General features: G+C 53.7%; 1 protein-coding gene across 1 annotated transcript in view; it reads right to left on the bottom strand.

The window, feature by feature from the left end:
• LOC104302610 (macrophage mannose receptor 1) overlaps positions 1-21911 on the bottom strand; it is a 62691-nt gene that overhangs the window by 39068 nt on the left and 1712 nt on the right. Inside the window, exons 2-10 of the mRNA XM_054171157.1 lie at positions 14052-14446; positions 9998-10171; positions 8138-8302; positions 6900-7016; positions 5952-6095; positions 4074-4256; positions 3151-3305; positions 1551-1664; positions 759-874 (exon numbers count right to left, since the gene is read on the bottom strand). Coding sequence (XP_054027132.1) covers positions 759-874; positions 1551-1664; positions 3151-3305; positions 4074-4256; positions 5952-6095; positions 6900-7016; positions 8138-8302; positions 9998-10171; positions 14052-14446 — 1563 coding nt within the window. The remainder of the gene's footprint in view (positions 1-758; positions 875-1550; positions 1665-3150; positions 3306-4073; positions 4257-5951; positions 6096-6899; positions 7017-8137; positions 8303-9997; positions 10172-14051; positions 14447-21911) is intronic.

The following is a 21911-nucleotide window of genomic DNA, read 5'->3' as shown; positions in this document are numbered from 1 at the left end:
CCTGGGCACACTGCAGGCTCATGTTCAGCCTACCATCAACCAGCACCCCCAGGTCCCTCTCAGCCTGACTGCTCTCAGCCACTCTGAGCCCAGCCTGTAAATATGGGTGGAAGGAAGGGTAATGATCTTACTTTTGTGGTTCCAATTGTCAAATACCTCAAGTTTTGTTTGGCCTGGTGGCAATGGAAATGATGTTTAGAACTCAGAGTGATTCCATTCTCCCTCTGGAGTGCTCAGTGAGCAGCCAAGCAGTCCTTGTGTTAGTGCAGAGCTGTTACTCACTGGGGACAAATAACTGCTGCAGCATCCTGCTGAGCTTTATGGTGAGCTTTGCATCTTTAAATCTTGTTACTTTGAGGGGCAAAAAGGGTAAGATTCCAGACCTGCCTGTTGCAAAGAAAAGGCTGGAAAGCTCCAGTGCAGGAGAAGTCAAAAGGTTTGTGTTCACCTCTTTGTTTTTAATGCCAGATGTTTGAGAACAGGCTGGCAACCCGGAGCTGTTGGGGAGCTAATTCAATTGTGTAACTCCTGGAGCCAACAACAGTGCCCATGAACCACAGCAAGGAGCTGGATGTTTGTGTCAATGACAGACAAAGCTCCTGGTGTATTTTCAGATGCTCCTTCAGTCCCACCACAGGTTTCCCACCGCAGGAGAGGTGTCAGAGCAGACACCAGGAGTAACTGCCCAACAAGAGGCTTCTGTTGGGCTCTTCCATCCTGGTTGCACATCAATAAGGACAAGAAGGATGTTTCCATACCTGTCTCTCACAGTAGCCAGGTAACCTTTGTTCTCTTCACAGATTTTCTTTGCTTCTGAGAATGTTGCTGGTAGCTGCCCCAGGGAGTAGCAGTAAAAGCCATGCTTCACCCAGCCCTGTTGGCACCGAGAGGCAGGGAGGAGCTGTGGGGCAGCACCACGCAGTGCACTTCCCAATACCACACTCACACCACACCCCAAGGCAACATTTGTCTCAGAAGACACGAAGAGGATAATCAAACAAAGCTTTTGTAACCACAGCTCTGTGCCTTGCCCCTTGATGAAGGACACAGAAGTGGTTATGGCTTGGATCTGGCGCACACGCTCACGGCCGCTTTGCAGCTCCTGGTGCCAAGCCTGCCCTGCCCCCTCCTTGGGTAGATGCTGCAAGAGGCTACAAACACTCTGCAGAACAGCCAGCTCAGATATTGCTGCCTCCTCTGCTGGAGTAGCTCCTCTGAGAAGGCTGTGTGCAACCCAAGACCAGTGGAGTTACAGCATGCAGCAGCCCCGGGGTGGGCTGCAGGGAGAGGCTTTCCTGGGTGAAGAGAGCAGCTCTGCATTAGGAGAAGTGAGGTAAGGAGATAGGAAAAAAAAAGGTTCAGCCCCCATTTGTGTTAAAGAAAGAAAGAATGGCCTTAGTCCTCTAAGAAGCCCCAGTACACATCAAACTAACAAAACCACCACTTGTCCAGGGCTGCACCAAAGGCAGTCAGCGTAATTGGCTTCTGTGAGCCTCACCGCGATGGAAAGCAAGACCCCGGCAGCTCTCACTGCTTTGGTTTGCACTTACTTTCTGGCAGCCTGGGTAGGTAACTTCACCTGCCCCTGATTCTCCTGCCAAAGGTTTCCTTTTACAGAGGTAACCCAGTTTCATCTCACAAGGACTGTCAGCCCAGGAGCCGTCCTGTGCGTGGTGAGAAGAAACAGAGGAGAGAAGTGAAACCGAGGGAAAATCCAGCGCCAACAGGAATCTTCACCCCCTCAGAGAGAAGCCTTCCTCCTCTCTTCCTACAGTTCTCTGGGCTCTCTGCCTTGCCTTCCTGCTCTGTCCAGAACTCCAAACAGACATCACAATGAAGCCAGAGAGGGCTGTGTTTCCTCAGAGGTGTGGGAATGAGGGCTGCTTGCATTACAGGCTCGGCGAGTGGTGAGAGCAGGAAGATGCTGTCCCGCTCTGCCCTCACCAGCAGAGGATTTGTAAGGGTCACATAACAAGAAGACAACAACAAGAAAATGCTGGGGCAGCTAAACACAAAACATGAAACACTGCCTCATTCTTTGCTCCATGCTACTACAGGCTGTCATCTCATGTGGAGTATAAAACAAGGGTGAATTTTCTCTGCCTCTTTATTTCTGTCCCCAGTAGTATGAGGCTGCGAAGTACCTCTAACAAACCTGTACCTAGGTGGTGTGGGGAAACAGCATCAGGATCATAGGATGGCTCAGGTTGGAAGGGACCTTAGAGAGATCTACTCCAACCCCACCCTGCCATGGGCAAGGACACCTCTCAACTAGACTTGGCTGCTCAGGTCTCATCCAACCTGGCCTTAAGCACCTCCAGGGAGGAGGCAGCCACAGCCTCCCTGGGCAACCTATTCTGGAGTCTCACCACTCTCCTGGGGAAGAATTTCTTCCTCAGCTCCACTCTATCCCTTCTCTCCCTCAGCTTCAAACCATTCCCCCTTGTCCTGACTCCAGACACCCTCAGGTAAAGTCTCTCTGCAGCCTTCCTGTAGGATCCCTTCAGGTCCTGGCAGGCAGCTCTAAGGTCCCCCTGCAGTCCTCTTCTCCAGGCTGAACACCCCCAGCTCCCTCAGCCTGTGCTCACAGCAGAGCTGCTCCAGCCCTTGGATCATCTTTGTGGCCTCCTCTGGACTCACTCCACAGCTCTGTGTCCTTCTGTTGGGGACACCAGAACTGGAGGCAGGATGGGAGGTGAGGTCTGAGCAGAGCAGAGCCAAGGGGCAGAATCCCCTCTGCTGCCCTGCTGCCCACACTGCTCTGGCTGCAGCCCAGGATAGATTAGCAAGTCCCTGCTCCAAGGGCTGTCATAACCACATTGAGTGTGGATGCTGAGTTACTTCAACCAATCTGAGATGGAGATGTAGCATAACTGCTGCAGAGCAGACCAAGGCTCAGCTCAGTGCACTTCTCTTGCTCCACCATACACCTTCAAAACCTGGACTCCATTCTCCCTCCACCCTGAAACCCTCTGAATTAAACCCAGCTCAGGAAAACCTTCAAAGCCTTCTTTCTTTTCACTTCTTATCTTTTGGGTTCATTTTGGGGGGGTTGGGGTTTGTGGGGTTTTACTTGTTTATTTGTCAGATGTTTTCCTTTTGTGTGGCACAAAGGGCAGAAGAATGTGGACATGGGAGAGGGGTTTGTACCTGTCCCTTCATGAGGATGCAGTCTGCCTTGTCCCCTGTGTGGGCTGGCTCTCTGTGGTGCCACTTGGTGTAAGTCACAGGTGTTCCATCACTCCATTCAAAGTACATTGGAACCCTGAAGTCACTGAGACCAATCCACAGCTTATCATCTGGCTCTGGGAACACAAAGGTGTGGGGATGGCTTCAAACAGAACAGCCACAGAATCACAGAACACATCAGGCTGGAAGAAGCCTCCATGCTCAGCCAGTCCAATCTCCACCCAGCACTGCAGGCTCAGCACCAAACCATGGCCCTAAGCACCAGCTCCACACCTCCAGGGATGGGGACTCCAGCACTGCCCTGGGCACAGCATTCCAAGGCCTCAGAACCCTTCCAGGCAAGAAAGATTTCCTAGCAGCCAGCCTGAACCTCCCCTGGGGCAGCTTGCAACCATTGCTTCTGCTCCTGGCCCTTGCCACCAAGGAGCAGAGGCTGTCCCCTCCTCACTGCAACCTCCCTGCAGGGAGCTGCAGAGAGCAAGGAGGTCTCCCTCAGCCTCCTCTTCTCCAGCCTCAACACCCCCAGCTCCCTCAGCCCCTCCTCTAGCCCAGGGGCTCCAGGCCCTTCTCCAGCCTGCCTGCCCTGCTCTGCACAGGCTCCAGCCCCTCAGTGTCCTTCCTGCAGGGAGGGCCCAGAGCTGAACACAGCCCTCCAGGGGTGGCCTCCCCAGTGCTGAGCACAGGGGGATGATCCCCTCCCTGGCCCTGCTGCCCACCCTGCTTCTGACCCAGGCCAGGATGCCTTTGGCTTTCTTGGCCTAAAGGGAAGGCACAGCTCATGTCCACTTCTGAGTGAAGAAGACTTTGTGAAAACCAGTGAGGATCAAGATCACAATAGCAGCAATCTAAAGGCAGACAGAGGAGTGACCTGCAGGAATACTCACTGTAGCCAAGCTGGGAGACTGTAAAACTCTGCTCCTCAACATTGTGGATACTTGCCAGCTCTCCATCTTCTTTCCTACAGGAGGTTTGGGCTTCTTTCCATATTTTGGGTGTTCTGTAAAGTCTGTAGCAATGACCTGCATAGGCCACCCATCCCCTGGGGCACTTTACAGGCTTTAAGTCACCTAAAAGAATAATGATTTCCAACAATTAATGAGCTGCCCTGCCCAGTGCTTTCTTTTAAATCCAAAAGAAAATGGTGTGTACTGCAGTGAGTTTGACATATTGGAGCACGTCCTGGCAGAGGAGAGAAGCAGAAGGCTGAGGAGCACAGAGAATACAAAGCAGATCTTTCCATCCCACTTGTGCTGGGAGCCCCCACTGAAGCCCTGGCAGGATTAAACAAATACTGAGCAATGTGGCATGCAGAGTGCAAGCACAACTGCAGCTCAAATCCCTCAGTGAGGCTCTAGGTGCAGCCATTCCCTACACCAAAGAGCCTCTTCTCCTACACTGGGACTTCAGCTTGGGCCAATGTGTTCAGCTGCCTGCATCAGCTGCCTGGGAGAAGAGACCAACCCCCACCTGGCTACAATCTCCTCTTCAAGCAGTTGTAGAGAGCAAGAAGGTCTCCCCTGAGCCTCCTCTTCTCCAGGCTAAGCAACCCCAGCTCCCTCAGCCTCTCCTCACAGGGCTGTGCTCCAGACCCCTCCCCAGCTTTGTTGCCCTTCTCTGGACACCTTCCAGCATCCCAACCTCCTTCCTAACCTGAGGAGCCCAGAACTGGACACAGGACTCAAGGTGTGGCCTAACCAGTGCTGAGTACAGTGAGATCTTCTAGCAGTGCACATCTTCAGTAGAGATGTTGGACCCCAGGATGTTTGTCCTGGTTTTGTGGTTTGGATACCAGAACTAAACTCAGAATCCTGCCTTCTTTAGCACCTTGGGGTCTATGCACAGAGTCACAGACTCACAGATTGCATTAGATGCCCTCAAAGGGCATCTTGTCCAACATCATGTAGGCAGCAGGGACAGCTCCAGCTAGAGCAGGCAGCCCAGGGACACAGCCAGGCTGAGCTTGAATGTCTCCAGGGACAAAGCCTCAACCACCTCCCTGTGCAACCTGTTCCAGTGTCTCACCACCCTCGCTGTGCAGAACTTCCTCCTGGTGTCCAACCTAACTCTGCCCTGCTCCAGTTTCAAACCATTGCCTCTCACCCTATCCCCACAGCCCCTTCTGAACAGTCCCTCCCCAGCCTGCCTGGAGGTCCCCTGCAGATACTGAAATGCAGCTCTAAGGTCCCCCTGGAGCCTGAGCTGTCTCAGCCTGTCCCCATAGCAGAGGTTCTGAAGCCCTTTGATCACCTTTGTTGCCTTTCTCTGGATCCACTCCATCAGGTCCAGGTCTCTCTTATGTTGAGGGTCCCAGAGCTGGCCCCAGCCCTGCAGGTGAGGTCTCCCCAGAGCAGAGCAGAGGGGCAGGATCCTCTCTCTCCATCTCTGGCCACACTGCTTTGGATGCAGCCCAGGCTGCCCTTGGCCTCCTGTGCTGCCAGTGCCCATTGCTGGCTCCTGCCCAGCTTCTCCCCCCACCAGCACCCCCAAGTCCTTCTCTGCAGGGCTGCTCTCCATCTCATCAACCCCCAGCCTGGGTTGATATTGAGGGTTGCCCCAACCTAGGTGCAGAACCTTGTACCTTATTCAGAGTGAACAACATCCTGACCTCAGCTTGAAGGTGAGACAGCAAATTAAAGTCTTCTTGTCTGACCCAGGCCAACAAGTGCAACCCTTTGGCTTTGACAGGACATGGTGCTTTCACCTCTGGCATTCTCCCAGGCCCTCTCTCTCACTGCAACAGTCAGATTTCCTTAGCAGCTTACCTGAGGCAATGGTGGAGGAATCCCAGGAGGAGTTCCTCTTCTGGCAGATGTAGCCCAGTTTCCGGTTGCATGCCAGGTTCTCCCATTTGCCATTCCTGCCTTGGAAGGTCCCACACACTTTCACTGATTCCACAGAGGGACTTCCTGGGGAGAGAGTTGCAGAACCCCTCTGGTAACTCTGAGGAGTTTCACCCTCACAGGAGGGAACACACAAGTGTCCCAGCTGCAAAGCCACTGGGGTGGTGCTGGTGGTCAGACACTGGCACAGGCTGCCCTGGGAGGTGGGGGAGTCACCAACCCAGGAGGTGTTTAAAGGTGTTTTGGATGTGGTGCTTGGGGCTATGGTTTAGGGGTGACCCTTGTAGAGTAGGCTCAGTGGTTGGACTTGGTGATGCTGAAGGGAGGTTGGAGCCAGGTGGGGGTTGGTCTCTTCTCCCAGGCAAGCAGCACCAGAACAAGAGGACACAGTCTCAAGCTGTGCCAGGGGAGGTTTAGGCTGGAGGTGAGGAAGAAATTCTTCCCAGCAAGAGAGATTGGCCATTGGGATGTGCTGCCAGGGAGGTGGTGGAGTCACCATCCCTGGAGGTGTTCAGGAAGAGCCTGGATGAGGCACTTGGTGCCATGGTTTGGTTGATTAGATGGTGCTGGGTGACAGGTTGGACTGGATGATCTCAAAGGTCTTATCTTACCTAGTTAATATTCCATTCTGTTCTGTTCTGTTCTGTTCTATTCTATTCTGTTCTATTCTACTCTACTGTACTCTCTTCTCCTTGTCCTATCCCAGGGAGCAAGTGAGCAGAGCCTGTCCCCTCCCTCCTGACCCCCCTCCTACCTTTCCCATTGTCCCCTGGAACCTGTGCAAACTCTATGAAACCAAAGTCATTAGGTAAAAGGAATTGGGACAGAGAAGAGCATTTTGAGCCAGACACTGACCACTGTTTCACTTACCTGGAGCCCAGTTTAGGTATCTGAAGGGACTGCCCCCTGTCCACCTCCAGCCACTGTCTAGGGCATTGAAAAGGCCAATCCAGAGGTTGGCATTGACACCCAGGTCACTGGTGAGCCCTACATGGCCCAGAGAAACAACCAGGCAAGGGAGTCAGTGAAACTTGAAATAAAAACATGGAAGACAGCAAAAGAAGGTCACAGCAGATCTCTTTTGTACAACATAGGTTAGATTTGCCCCCACTGTTTTAGTACTTTCTGGGAGAAAGGAAGAAGCTCTGCTAAAAGGTATCCACATCCCCTTGGTAGGTCTGCAGGGGACACTAAGCCAGGAGAGAGTGTTGATCTGCCTGGGGGTAGGAAGGCTCTGCAGGGGGATCTGGACAGGTTGTATTGATGAGCTGAGGCCAATGAGATTCAATGAGGCCAAGTGCTGGGTCCTGCACTTAGGTCACAACCCCATGAGCACTCTTGGCTTGGGGCAGAGACTGCCCAGCAGAGAAAGACCTGGGGGTGTTGAACAGCAGTGGTTGAGGATGAGCCAGCTTCTGACCAGGGGGTCCAGAAGGCCACCTGCTTCCTGGCCTGGATCAGCAATGGTGTGGCCAGCAGGGCCAGGGAAGTGACTGTCCCCATGGGCACAGCACTGGTGAGGCCACACCTTGAGTACTGAGCTCATTTTGGGGGTGCTCAGTCCGAGGTGGACATTGAGGCACTGCAGTGTGTCCAGGGAAGGGCAATGAAGCTGGTGAGGGGTCTGGAGAGCAGGGCTGGGGAGGAGCAGCTGAGGGAGCTGGGGGTGTTGAGTGTGGAGGAGGCTGAGGGGAGACCTCATTGCTCTCTACAGCTCCCTGAAAGGAAGCTGGAGCCAGGTGGGGGTTGGTCTCTTCTCCCTAGTAACAAGTGACAGGATGAGAGGAAATGGCCTCAGGTTGCCCCAGGGGAGGTTTAGGTTGGACATTAGAAGAAACTTCTTCCCTGAAAGGGTTCTCAAAGCCTGGCACAGGCTGCCCAGGGAGGAGGTTGAATGCCCATCCCTGGAGGTGTTTCACAGAGGCAGAGCTGTGGTGCTGAGGGCCATGGTTCAGCCCCAGCCTTGGCAGAGGTAGAGAATGGTTGGGCTGGATGAGCTGGAAGGTCTTTTCCATCTAAATTGATTTGATGATTCCACACTAAAGCTCCTGGAGCTGACCCACATTTCAAACACAGGCATTCATTTGTTTGGGTTTCCCCTGCTTTACCTAACAGATACATCTCCTCCCGAGGGTCTGTGACACTCAGCAGTTCTGCATTCTGCTGCTGGCAGCTTTTCCTTGCTTGATGCCAGGTCAAAAGTGCCCCTGCATTGATCTGGTAGTGGTTCTGTGTCACAGGATTGGTTTTCCAGAGCTTGTTGTGGATGATGTCTACAAAAACATAACAACAGACAAGAGAATACAGAGAAGGAAACCTTCACTGGCTGATTTTTCACCTAAAATTCACCCTCCTTAAGTGTGCTTTCTTCAGTGTCTCCAGTGAGACTGAGAGGCTGAGAGCAGGGCAGGGAAAAGCTGAATGAAGTTCAACAAGGGCAAGGGTAGAGTCTGGCACCTGGGAAAGAACAACCCCATGGAGCAGGATAGGTTGGGGACTGAGCTGATGGACAGTAGTGCATGGGAAAGGGACCTGGGGGTCCTGGTGGATGGGAGGTTGACCATGAGCCAGCAGTGTGCTCTGGTGGCCAAGAACACCAAGGGCATCCTGGGGGGGATTTGAAGGGCTGTGGTCAGTAGGTCAGAGAGGTTCTCCTCCCCCTCTACTCTACCCTGCTCAAGCCACAGCTGGAATCTTGTGTCCAGTTCTGGGCTCCTCAGCTCAAGAAGGACCTCAGGGAACTGATTGAGAGAGTCCAGCACAGAGCCACAGAGCTGCTGCAGGCAGTGGAAGATCTTCCTCAGGAGGAGAGCCTGAGGGAGCTGAGGGCTCTGTGGCTTGGAGAGGAGGAGCCTGAGGGTGAGCTCCTTGCTGTTGCTCAAGATGTGCAGGGGGAGTGCCCAGAGGCTGGAGCCAGGCTCTGCTGGGTGCTGCCCAGTGCCAGCACAAGGGGCAGTGGTGGAAGCTGAGGCAGAGGAAGTGCCATGGAAACAGGAGGAAGAATTTTGTCCCTGTGAGGGTGACAGAGGCCTGGAGCAGGCTGCCCAGGGGGGTTGTGGAGTCTTCCTCTCTGGAGATATTCAAACCCCACCTGGATGTGTTCCTGTGTGACCTGGCCTGGGTCCTCCTGCTCTGGCAGGGGCTTGGACTGGATGAGCTTTCAAGGTCCCTTCCAGCCCCTGACACTCTGTGAGTCTGTGATTAATTCTATATTCATCCCATGCTGAATTATTTCTCCTTACAACCCTCCTTTTTTTCTACACTGGCCTTGCTTATTGCTGTAACTCAGCTACACCTCTCCCAGTTCAGCCCACATTCACCCACTCACTGATCAATTCTACCTGTGCACTCCTGGTTGTGATTCCCCAGGCCACAAATCCTGGGCTTCCAGCCCGTGTCTTATGCTGGGTGCCTCCTACAGCCTCCCAGAGCACAAATGCTAGCTTGCAGTCAGTCAGATGTGCAGGGGGTGTGAAGGGGCAGGGAATTCATGCTGGCTTATTGCAGTGGCTTGTTGGTGTAAGCAGCACTGCAGGCAGGTGAAGGGCACTCTGTGTCCTGCCCCCTTCCATTTGCTCCAGTCCTACTGTTCTCTGTTCCATCCTCTGGCTCCTGCTTCCCTGTATCTCACCTTCCTCATCCACTGCCTCATCCACTCTTGCCCTGACGTTCTTCTCCCCTGCTCTGAGGGGTTTTCTTTTCCTCTTCCCATCAGCTCCAATCAGCACTCTCAGACAACTCCACGTGTGTGCCAGGCTTGGGAGCACAGCAGGGCCAATCCTCACCTCTGCTGGAGCAGCAGAGAGGGAAGAGCAGGAGCCTCCCTGCCACGGCATGGCTCAGCAGGGAGCGAGGCTGCCTGCAGCCCAGATGCTTGCCCGTGGATGCTTCCAGGAGTTGTGACACCGAGAGTGGATTCAGCTTTTGCTGAATGTCTTCCCTGAAACCTTTATCAATAAATAAATTACCTTTTAGGGGGCAACTTCCAAACACTTGGTCCTTATCAAAGTCTGAAGTGGTTGCACACCAGAGGGAGCCTGCATCCCCAGCCCGAGGGAGGCACTCCGCATGCCACCGGCCGTTGAACTTGAAAGGGAAGACGCAAGGAGCACCGAAGGCATTTCCCCCCAGCGTGAAGATATCTGCAGAGACAGACACACAGCAGCAGTCAGCCTCCAGCAGATGTTCACCACAGCATCTGCTCATGGGCAGCTCCCCACAGACAGATTTGTGCAAGAGCTCCAAGCACCCAGATTTTGCCATGAGGGTGGTGAGAGCCTGGCACAGGCTGCCCAGGGAGGTGGTGGAAGCCTCCTGCCTGGAGGTGTTTGCAGCCAGGCTGGAGGTGGCTGTGAGCAACCTGCTGTGGTGTGAGGTGTCTCTGGCCATGGCAGGGGGTTGGGACTGGCTGATCCTTGAGGTCCCTTCCAACCCTGACAATGCTGTGATTCTGTTCATCATTACAGCAGGACCTGGGCAGGTGAGAGCCATGGGCCAAGGCTCATTGGAGGAAGTTCAACAAGGCCAAGGGCCAGGTCCTGCACCTGGCTCACAGCAACCCCATGGGGAGCTCCAGACCTGGGGATGTGTGGCTGGAAAGCTGCAGCTGGGAGAGGGACCTGGGGGTGTTGGGTGGCAGTCACTGAGCATGAGGCAGCAGTGCCCAGGGGGCCAAGAAAGCCAAAGGCATCCTGGCCTGGGGCAGAAGCAGGGTGGGCAGCAGGGCCAGGGAGGGGATCATCCCCCTGTGCTCAGCACTGGGGAGGCCACCCCTGGAGGGCTGTGTTCAGCTCTGGGCCCTCCCTGCAGGAAGGACACTGAGGGGCTGGAGCCTGTGCAGAGCAGGGCAGGCAGGCTGGAGAAGGGCCTGGAGCCCCTGGGCTGGAGGAGGGGCTGAGGGAGCTGGGGGTGTTGAGGCTGGAGAAGAGGAGGCTGAGGGAGACCTCCTTGCTCTCTGCAGCTCCCTGCAGGGAGGTTGCAGTGAGGAGGGGACAGCCTCTGCTCCTTGGTGGCAAGGGCCAGGAGCAGAGGCAATGGCTGCAAGCTGCCCCAGGGGAGGTTCAGGCTGGCTGCTAGGAAATCTTTCTTGCCTGGAAGGGTTCTGAGGCCTTGGAATGTTGTGCCCAGGGCAGTGCTGGAGTCCCCATCCCTGGAGGTGTTGAAGCAGTGTGTGGAGCTGGTGCTTAGGGCCATGGTTTGGTGCTGAGCCTGCAGTGCTGGGTGGGGGTTGGACTGGCTGAGCCTGGAGGTCTTTTCCAGCCAGAGCTATTCTGTGATTCTGTTCTCTTAGACTGACCAGTTGGCTACTGCTCAGCTTTTTAGTTTTCACACATCAGTCATAGATTCATAGAATGGTTTATGTTGGATGGGACATTGAAGGTCATGGAATCACAGAACTGTCAGGGTTGGAAGGGACCTCGAGGATGCTCCAGTTCCAACCCCCTGCCATGGGCAGGGACACCTCCCACTACAGCAGGTTGCTCACAGCCACATCCAACCAGATGTGTTCTGTGAGTCTGTGATTATCACACAGCCTTCCAAAGGTGGTGTGCCAACCAGGTGTGACTAAACAAGAAAGAAGACTCTCAAAACAACCCTGAAGCCTTAACTGCTCCTCAGACTGATCTCTGCCTCACTTCTTAGTTAGCAATCTCATGATTCAGCCTGGCAGGAGCAGTTAGATTTTTTTCTTCTCCTGTTCTTAGCTGTAAATCTCATGGTCTCCAGATCTCCTCAGAGGCCTCAGGGTTCAGCTTCTCACTCTTGCATCCTTGGATGATGTTTAGGGTGGGGTTTTTTTGCCCTGTCTGACTGAAAAGGCTTGGAAAGGAGATGTCAGAATATTTTTAGTCATCTTCAGGAGAGGAATTTATATCTTAAATGTGGAAGTGACTCTGCTGGGAAGTGACCCACCCAGCCCTACTCAGCCTGATTTGCTCCTCTCTGAACAAAATGATGACAAATTTCACTCGTGGGGCACAGAGGGGGGGAAAAAATATCATCCTTTGTTATTCAACTTTCCACTCTAGCAGTGCCACAGTAGAAAGGAGATTGAACACCTGAGCCTGGATGAGCACTTTGCACAGCCTGAGAGGGATAATGATGCAGGAAAAGGAGTTCTGACTCTCCAGTGCCAGGGCTTGCTGCACCCCCAACCATCCTGCACCATTTCCCTTTTGCTTTTCTACTACTCTTCTTGCCAGGCCTGGGAAACACCACACAGACACTGGAGAAAGGGGATTACAGCTCTGTGAACCAGGAATCACCTGCTCAGAGAGGGTTCATTGTCAAACCAAGAGGCTGCCACAGTAAGGAGTGAAATACAGCAATCACCTCCTCTTCCACAACTTAATTGGACATGTTGGGAAGGAGCCATAGATTTCCTCCCACTGCTGCTCTCCAAACAGAATCCTCCCTCTCCCTTATGGCCACACCATAGGCCTCTGCCACTTGAAACTAAGAGCAGCCCTGCAGGGAAGGACTTGGGGGTGCTGGTAGGGGAGAAGCTGGACAGGAGGCAGCAATGGGCACCATGAGGACAGGCTGGGAGAGTTGGGGCTGTTCAGCATGGAGAGTAGGAAGTTCCAGGGAGGCCTTAGAGCTGCATTTCAATATCTGCAGGGGACTTACAGGCAGGCTGCGGAGGGACTGTTCAGAAAGGGCTGTGGGGATAGAACAAGGGACAGTGGTTTGAAACTGGAGCAGGGCAGAGTTAGGTTGGACATCAGGAGGAAGTTCTGTGCAGGGAGGGTGGTGAGACACTGGAAGAGGCTGCTCAGGGATGTGTTTGAGGCCCCATCCCCAAAGATCAGTCTTCATGTGGCACCAGGCAGTCTGCTCTAGCTGGAGCTGTCCCTGCTGCCAGCAGGGGGCTTGGATAAGATGACCTTGGAGGGTCCCTTCCAAGACAATGCAGACTGTGACTCTGTGACAGAGCTGCACTTTGCAGGTTTCATTTACAGTCCTGCTGGCCATGCATCTTTACATCCTCTCTGTGGCCATCTCTGCTGCTGAGGTCACAGGAGGGAAGAGGCTGCTGTGTGACAGCCAGGCATTGGAATGCTTTGTAAATTTGCTGACAACACCAAGCTGGGGGCAGGAGTTGATCTGCTGGAGGGTAGAGAGGCTCTGCAGAGGGACCTGGACAGGCTGGACAGATGAGCAGAGGCCAAGGGCAGGAGATTGAACACATCCAAGTGCCAGGTTCTGCACATTGGCCACAGCAACCCCAGGCAGTGCTACAGGCTGGGGTCAGAGTGGCTGAGAGCAGCCAGGCAGAGAGGGACCTGGGGGTACTGGTTGATGGTAGGCTGAACAGGAGCCAGCAGTGTGCCCAGGGGGCCAAGAGGGCTAAGGGCATCCAGGCCTGCATCAGGAAGAGTGTGGCCAGCAGGAGCAGGGAGGTCATTCTGCCCCTGTACACTGCACTGCTTAGGCCACACCTTGAGTCCTGTGTCCAGTTCTGGGCCCCTCAGTTTAGGAAGGAGGTTGAGCTGCTGGAACGAGTCCAGAGAAGGGCAACAAAGCTGGGGAGGGGTTTGGAACACAGCCCTGTGAGGAGAGGCTGAGGGAGCTGGGGTTGCTTAGCCTGGAGAAGAGGAGACTCAGGGGTGACCTTATTGCTCTCTACAACTACCTGAAGGGAGGTTGTAGACAGACGGATGTTGGTCCCTTCTCCCAGGCAGCCAGTACTAGAACAAGAGGACACAGTCTCAGGCTGTGCCAAGGGAGGTTTAAGCTGGATGTTAGGAAGAAGTTCTACACAGAGAGAGTGATTGCCCATTGGAATGGGCTGCCTGGGGAGGTGGTGGAGTCACCATCATTGGAGGTGTTCAGGAGGAGACTTGATGGGGTGCTTGGTGCCATGGGTTAGTTGTTTGGGTGGTGTTGGATTGGTTGATGGGTTGGACTCAATGATCTTGACAGTCTCCTCCAACCTGGTTTATTCTATGTATTCTATGTAAAGAGGGGCAGCCAAGCTCCCTAGAAATAGATTGCCCATGTTCAGTGCTCAGTACTCACCCTCATAGCGCTGAGAGCACACACTCTCTCCAGTCCCCCGGATCTTCCACCTGCTCCCTCTGCCTGAGCCTTTGGACAGTCTGATTTTCTTCCCCTTTCCTTTGCCATAATTGAAGAATAAATCCTTGCCATGGGTTGTAAGCATCTCATTTCTGCATTCCCACCACTGGAGCTCGTTGGTTCTGTTACAGGATTCCAAAGTAATGGCAGCCTCCTCCTCCTTGGTGAAGACCCCCAGGCACAGCTTGAGGGCCACGCTCAGTAGCTGTACAGCAGAGACCCATCTGAACTTCTGAAACGCGTTGTGCTCATCACAGGTGGTGGTGATGACTGAGCTGGAGTTCTGAGCTTCAGCACAGAGCTTGCTGTCTTCATTGTAGAGTGAAAATACTCCACTGTCTGTAAAATAAAATGAGGATGCGAACATCTGAGGAGAGGTGGTGTAGGAGGTGAGTCATAGAACCCCAGAATTGTCAGGGCTGGAAGGGACCCCAAGGCTCAGCCAGCTCCAACCCCCTGCCATGGCCAGGGACACCTCACACTACAGCAGGTTGCTCACAGCCACCTCCAGCCTGGCTGCAAACACCTCCAGGCAGGAGGCTTCCACCACCTCCCTGGGCAGCCTGTGCCAGGCTCTCACCACCCTCATGGGGAACAACTTCTTCCTCACATCCAATCTCAATCTCCCCACTTCTACTTTTGCTCCATTCCCCCCCAGTCCTATCACTTCCTCAAAAGTCCCTCCCCAGCTTTCTTGGAGCCCCCTGCAGATCCTGGAAGGCCACAAGAAGGTCTTCTCAGAGCCTTCTCTCCAGCCTGCACAACCCCAACTCTCTCAGTCTGCCCTCAGCAGAGCAGCTCCAGCCCTCTGCTCCTCCTCGTGGCCCTTCTCTGGACACCTTCCAGCACCTCCAGAGCCTTCCTGGCACAGAGGCTCCAGAACTGGCCCCAGAGCTCCAGCTGTGGTCTCAGCAGAGTGGAGCAGAGGGGCAGAATCCCCTCCCTGCCCTGCTGGCCACACCTCCTTGGTGCAGCCTAGGCTCTGCTTGGCTCTCTGGGCTGCCAGTGCAGTCACTTGCTATTTGACAGTCTAGCACACCAAAACCACGAGTGTAGGATGAATATAGTCCACAGACAAAGAAATCAAGGGATGTTAATCACCACTGTGAAGGGCATTCATCAAAATGTTCTTAACATGCAAGCAACACAGAAGCTGAAAACAGAAGTTGCTCCTTAAAGTGCCCTGCTCTCAAAATGCCATTCAGAAATGACCTGTGCTGCATTCCCTGAGCTGCACCACTACACAGCATGTCAAACAGGCTCTCATTCTCAAAGGCAAAGGCACTTTCTCGACTCTAGAGCTATTAGAGATGGGTTACACCCTCGGAGTTCAGCCCAGAGGGGCATTGTGACTGCCAGCTCCACAGGCAGGCAGGTTGGTTTGCAGCTTGGGGCTTTTGTGTTGTCTCTGGTTAATTATTTCAGCAATCTGTGGCTACTGCAAGAGGTCATTTCTTTAGAGATCCACTTGTTTCCGGGGGAGGAAGCCACAGCTTGCAGCGTCATTACTTCTGTTCCCAGCTCAGCTGATCTGAGTATCCCAGGGGCGGTGGTAAACAGCAATGTGAGCCCCTGCACAGCAGGGGTTGGTTTGAGCAGCTTCACAAAGGGAGCGAAACTCCAGCCTGCCCCGAACGCTGACCCTTCCTGCTGCTCACCTTGCAGCCCTTAGCTCCCCCCAAACAACAGCAACCTCGCCCAGGGCGCTCTGCTGTGCTGATTTAGTGGCAGCCAAGCTTCCTCAGCAGGGATTGGAGCAGTTAACTGCAGCTCCATCCCACCCCGACCCATCCCAGAGCTGCCAGGGAGCAGTGGAACAGCCTCGGTGATGTTTTGCTGGAAGGCTGCGACCTGAACAAGGCAAAAGCCCCCTGCTGCAGTGGTACTTGAGAGGGTTTAGCAGAGGGTAACTCTCCAAGAGCCAGCTTGGTCTCACCCAAAAACACACACAGGGGACAGTCCTGTAGTGGAGTTGGACTTGATAATCCCAAAGGTCTTTTCCAAGCTGGTTGATTCTGGGGTGCTGTGTGGATTACAACAGCACTGGCCAGACCCTGCTGCCACTCAAGCAACAGCACTGGAACAGCTGGAAGCTTCCTGCAGGAAAGAGCCTCAGGCATGGCAGCATTGCTTTTCCTTTCAAGAGCCTTTGAAATCCAACAAACAGAAACTTTTAAGGTCCTTCCTAATGTCATTTCTTGGACACAAGATTCCAATATGCAACCAGCACCAAGCCATGGTGAAAGAAACCCAAAGCAGACCTTAGGCAGATCTCTGTGCATGCTGAGAGCACACTGCCAAGCACAACTCAGTGCTTTGTGCATGCTGAGAGCACACTGCCCAGCACACCTCAGGCAGTGCCCTGTGCATGCTGAGAGCACACTGCCCAGCACACCTCAGGCAGTGCTCTGTGCATGCTGAGCACACTGCCCAGCACACCTCAGGCAGTGCTCTGTGCATGCTGAGAGCACACTGCCAAGCACACCTCAGGCAGTGCTCTGTGCATGCTGAGAGCACACTGCCAAGCACACCTCAGGCAGTGCTCTGTGCATGCTGAGCACACTGCCCAGCACACCTCAGGCAGTGCTCTGTGCATGCTGAGAGCACACTGCCAAGCACACCTCAGGCAGTGCTCTGTGCATGCTGAGCACACTGCCCAGCACACCTCAGGCAGTGCTCTGTGCATGCTGAGAGCACACTGCCAAGCACACCTCAGGCAGTGCTCTGTGCATGCTGAGAGCACACTGCCAAGCACAGCTCAGGCAGTGCTCTGTGCATGCTGAGAGCACACTGCCAAGCACACCTCAGGCAGTGCTCTGTGCATGCTGAGAGCACACTGCCAAGCACACCTCAGGCAGTGCTCTGTGCATGCTGAGAGCACACTGCCAAGCACACCTCAGGCAGTGCTCTGTGCATGCTGAGAGCACACTGCCAAGCACACCTCAGGCAGTGCTCTGTGCATGCTGAGAGCACACTGCCAAGCACACCTCAGGCAGTGCTTTGTGCATGCTGAGAGCACACTGCCCAGCACACCTCAGGCAGTGCTTTGTGCATGCTGAGAGCACACTGCCAAGCACACCTCAGGCAGTGCTTTGTGCATGCTGAGAGCACACTGCCCAGCACACCTCAGGCAGTGCTTTGTGCATGCTGAGAGCACACTGCCATGCACACCTCAGGCAGTGCTTTGTGCATGCTGAGAGCACACTGCCAAGCACACCTCAGGCAGTGCTCTGTGCATGCTGAGAGCACACTGCCCAGCACACCTCAGGCAGTGCTCTGTGCATGCTGAGAGCACACTGCCCAGCACACCTCAGGCAGTGCTTTGTGCATGCTGAGAGCACACTGCCAAGCACACCTCAGGCAGTGCTCTGTGCATGCTGAGCACACCTGTGGTAGTTTAGGCTGGAGTCAATTGCCCCAGGGGTGGAAGCATAGCTCCACCATTTGTTATGGACTAATCCAGCGTGAACTGGAAAACGGTGAGGCCCCTGAACATCTACAGCACATTGATGATATCATTGTGTGGGGCAATCAAGCAAAGAAAGTGTTCAAGAAGGGAGAAAAAATTATTCAGATACTCCTGAAGGCTGGATTTGCTCTAAAGAAGAGCAAAGTCAAAAGACCTCCACAAGAAATTCAGTCCTTGGGAATAAAGTGGCAGGATGGACACCGTCATGTACCTATGGATGTGGTCAACAAGATAGCAGCCATGTCTCCACCATCCAACAAGAAAGAGACTCAATCCTTCCTAGGCCTTGTGGGGATGGCTACAGCAGTGGAAGAAGACCAATTGGCAATGCAGGGCTGTTTGGGCTGCCTCATTGTGGCAGGACATTGCTGCTCGGGTGGAGAACGTGACTCCGAGGGTACGTCATGGTGATGCTCACGTACCTAAAAGTCATGCTAATGAAGAACATCAAAGCAACGGGCATGCAGACAAGGCTGCCAGCATTGATGTAGCTCAGGTGGATCTAGACTGGGAGGTGAACTGTTTGTAGCTCAATGTGGCCATGAAACATCAGGACATCTAGGCAGAGATGCTGTGTACAGGTGGGCTCGTGACCGAGGGGTGGACTTGACCATGGAAGCCATCACACAGGTCACACATGACCATGAAACCTGTGCTGCACCAGAGCCAAGTCTCCCTGGAACAGAGGGTGGGGGCTGGGTGTTTGCTATGGTGAGGCCTGGCAGATTGACTACATTGGATCACTGCCAAAAACACTCCAAGGCAAGCACTACATCCTCACCATGGCAGAGGCAACTACAGGCTGGTTGGAGACGTATCCTGTAAATCATGCCACTGCCAGGAACACCACCACAGGCCTTGGGAGGCCAATCCTGTGGCAGCATGGCACCCCTGAATGGATCGAGTCTGACAATGGGACTCATTGCAGGAGCAATGTCGTCAGCTCCTGGGCCAAGAAGCATGGCATTGAATGGGTGTATCACATTCCCTGCCACCCACAAGCCTCTGGGAAGGTTGAAAGATGCAATGGACTGTTAGAGACTATGCTGAAAGCATTGGGTAATGGGGCATGGAGGCACTGGGATGTAAAGGATCTGCTAACCATCCTGGCTCTGCCCAAACAGAACCTTGCACGCTGTGGGGGAAGGTAAAGTCCCTGTAGTACACATGGGAAAGTGGCTAGGAAAGGCAGTGTGGGTTGCTCCTCCTGTGGGGAAAGGCAAACCCATTTCAGAGATCTCTTTGCTTGGGCGACAAAGTTGGTGAGGGGTTTGGAGCACAGCCCTGTGAGGAGAGGCTGAGGGAGCTGGGGTTGCTTAGCCTGGAGAAGAGAAGGATCAGGGGTGACCTCATTGCTCTCTACAACTCCCTGAAGGGAGGTTGTAGACAGCTGGGGTCTCTTCTCCCAGGCAACCAGCACCAGAACAAGAGGACACAGTCTCAAGCTGTGCCAGGGGAGGTTTAGGCTGGAGGTGAGGAGAAAGCTCTTCATAGAGAGAGAGATTGGCCATTGGAATGTGCTGCCCAGGGAGGTGGTGGAGTCACCATCCCTGGAGGTGTTTAGAAGGAGACTTGATAGGGTGCTTGTTGCCATGGTTTAGTTGATTAGGTGATGTTGGATGATATCTTGGACTTGATGATCTTAAATGTCTCTTCCAACCTGGTTTATTCTATTCTATTCTATTCTATGCTATGCTATGCTATGCTATGCTATGCTATGCTATGCTATGCTATGCTATGCTATGCTATGCTATGCTACGCTACGCTATGCTACGCTATTCTATTCTATTCAGGTGCCTGGATGTACTTGGTGGGCAATGAAAAAAGATGGGAAGACTCAGTGTGTGCCTCAAAGGGATCTAACACTGGGGGAAAGGTAATTTGGAATGTGAGTAATGTGAGTTGCATGTTGCAGAAAGGAGAACCCAGCCTGATGAAGGTTTGCAAGGAGCAAGAGCGACCCAGTGGCTGGGACCAGCTGGAGTTGGTGTCCAAGAACAGAACATCCTGCTTCTCCCATCCTGAACACTCCCAAGGAACATCTGGAGGAGCAGAGGACTGAGACATTGATCTAAGTCTCTAGATGTTGGATATTGAGAAAGTTTAAGTATGTAGATCAGGTTGTGAGTGTAAGCAAGAAACATTTTTGTTGGTTTAGTGTAAGAATCAAATGAGATGGTGAAACGTATGGGACTGTGTAGAGCCTGAGCGTGATGCCCATGGTATGGAATAAGGGGTGGAGATTGTATTGGCTTGGACTGAGCTGGAGTTAATTCTCCTCACAGCATCTTTCCAGTGCTGTGTTTTGCAGCAGTAGTTGGTATCACAGCAGAGTTTTGGTTACTGTTGAATGAGTATCCAGGCTGTGTGCTTTCAACATTTCCCTGCTCAAGAGTACATTGAGGGGTGGGCAAGGTCTTGGGAGGGGACACAGCTGAGCCAGCTGACCCAGTCTGGCCAAAGAGGTATTCCATACCACATGAGGTCAGCTCAGGTATAAGAATGAAGTGAAAGAAGGAAGTGGGGAATTCATCCATGGCATCTGTCCTCCCAGGTAACCACCAAGCTTAGAGAGCCCTGCTGCCTGAGACCCACCATCATCCTGCTGCTGGGCAGTAGAGACCAACAGCTCTCTCTCTGCTTTGTGCTTCTCTGCTGTCTGTTGCTGCTTGCTTGTTGCTGTTATTAAATTGCTCCCACCCTATTCCTGGCTTCTCTTATATTTTTCCCCCCTCTCCCCCTGTTCACTTAAGAGGGGGAGTGATAGAGCAGCTTTGGTGGGCAGCTGGCCTCCAGGCCAGGGCCAAACCACCACAGTCGTTTTGGTGCCGAAACCCGGGAAGGCGAGCGGGGACTTCATCTGGAAAGCCGTTCTCAAGGGCTCTGGAAACGCATCCATGTCTCTGGCTGGAAAAGCCGCGTGTGTGCCCGAGGGGTGGGGGTGACTTGGATCCTGTACCGCGGGGTCGGAGCCAGCGGCAGCCCTGCCGTGCGCTCAGGCGGCAGCAGCTGTAATCTCTTCCCCCATTTTCGGAGGTGCTCTGAACCTAGCACCTGGCTCCACCTCTCTTCCCGGCGGGTTGTGGTGCAGCCACTGCCTCGTTTGGGGGAGGGCTGTGTAGCCGGATGCTGTCATGGCTCGGTGCGCGAATGCTCAGCGGGGCAGCGGTGTGCCTGCGATACGCGTCCGCATAGCCTCGGGCCGCGGCTGGAAGCGGTCAGCACCGGGCTTGGGATAGGTCCGTGCAGGTTTGTGAGAGGCTCAGCGTGCTGCGTCCTGGAGGGGTGGAAAAGCAGTTGTGTAGCCTGATTGTTCTGACTGGCTTGCCCCAGGGGTGGAAATATGCCACTGGGGAGATGTAGATGAAAATAAAGGTTTGGCTGAGAAGTTGTGAGGTGCTTCCAGGTGACCAGGATGTGCATCAAGTCCATGAAGAGCCTGCACTGCAGAGAAATGATTCTGCATCGCTGGGAGGCTCCGTCAGATGAGGAAGAAGAACTGGAATTGGCTGATACTAGGGCCTGAATGAGAGACTGGTTGGAAGGACACCAGATGAAGACATGGAGTTTTGCTAGACATGTCATCAGAAGAGTTCTAAATTGATGATGTGTTTTGGGTGCAGGAATTATGGTATGAAATAAGGGGTGGCGTGTGGTAGTTTAGGCCAGGTGCCTCCTGCTGCTACCACACAAGACGCACCTCCGGTGCCCTGGGTGTCCAGCCTGGTGGGTGGACACAGGAAGTTGTGCATTTCATACCCATAATGTTCTGCTCCCTATATATCTATCAGCAAAGTCTCTCACTTCCTCTTTCTCCCCTCACTGCTCCTGTGGGAGATGCTGCATATCTGGTAATGGAAGGGGAGTTATCTCAAGGCCTCTTTGGCATGGCTAGGCCTAAGGCAAGGAGGAGAAGGGGGAAGGGCAAGCTCAGATATGGCCAGCTGAGATCAGCCTAACATTGGAGCGGGGGAAGAAAGCCCAGGGGGTTTTGGGTATACCCTCAGGTGGGGACAGGGGAGTGCTGCGATGCTTCTGGGTATGTTTGGGATCTCTCTTGCCACTGCACATTCACCTTTCTGTGAAACACTTTACTGCTTTTCCATTTAAACTTTACAACACTTCTGCAATCTGTTTGTCTGAGTCTCATTGTTTCCTGCCCTGGTGGGAGGCAAGGGAGGATCTGCCTTAAGACTGGGATAACACCTCAGGCAGTGCTCAGTGCATTATGAGAGCACACTGCCAAGCACATCTCAGGCAGTGCTCAGCGCATTCTGAGAGCACACTGCCAAGCACACCTCAGGCAGTGCTCTGTGCATGCTGAGAGCACA

The sequence above is a fragment of the Dryobates pubescens genome, chromosome 21 (genome assembly GCF_014839835.1).
Source record: "Dryobates pubescens isolate bDryPub1 chromosome 21, bDryPub1.pri, whole genome shotgun sequence".
In the NCBI taxonomy this organism is placed as follows: Eukaryota; Metazoa; Chordata; class Aves; order Piciformes; family Picidae; genus Dryobates; species Dryobates pubescens.
Note: the sequence above shows the minus strand (reverse complement) of the source record. Positions and strands in the feature narration are given on the sequence as shown.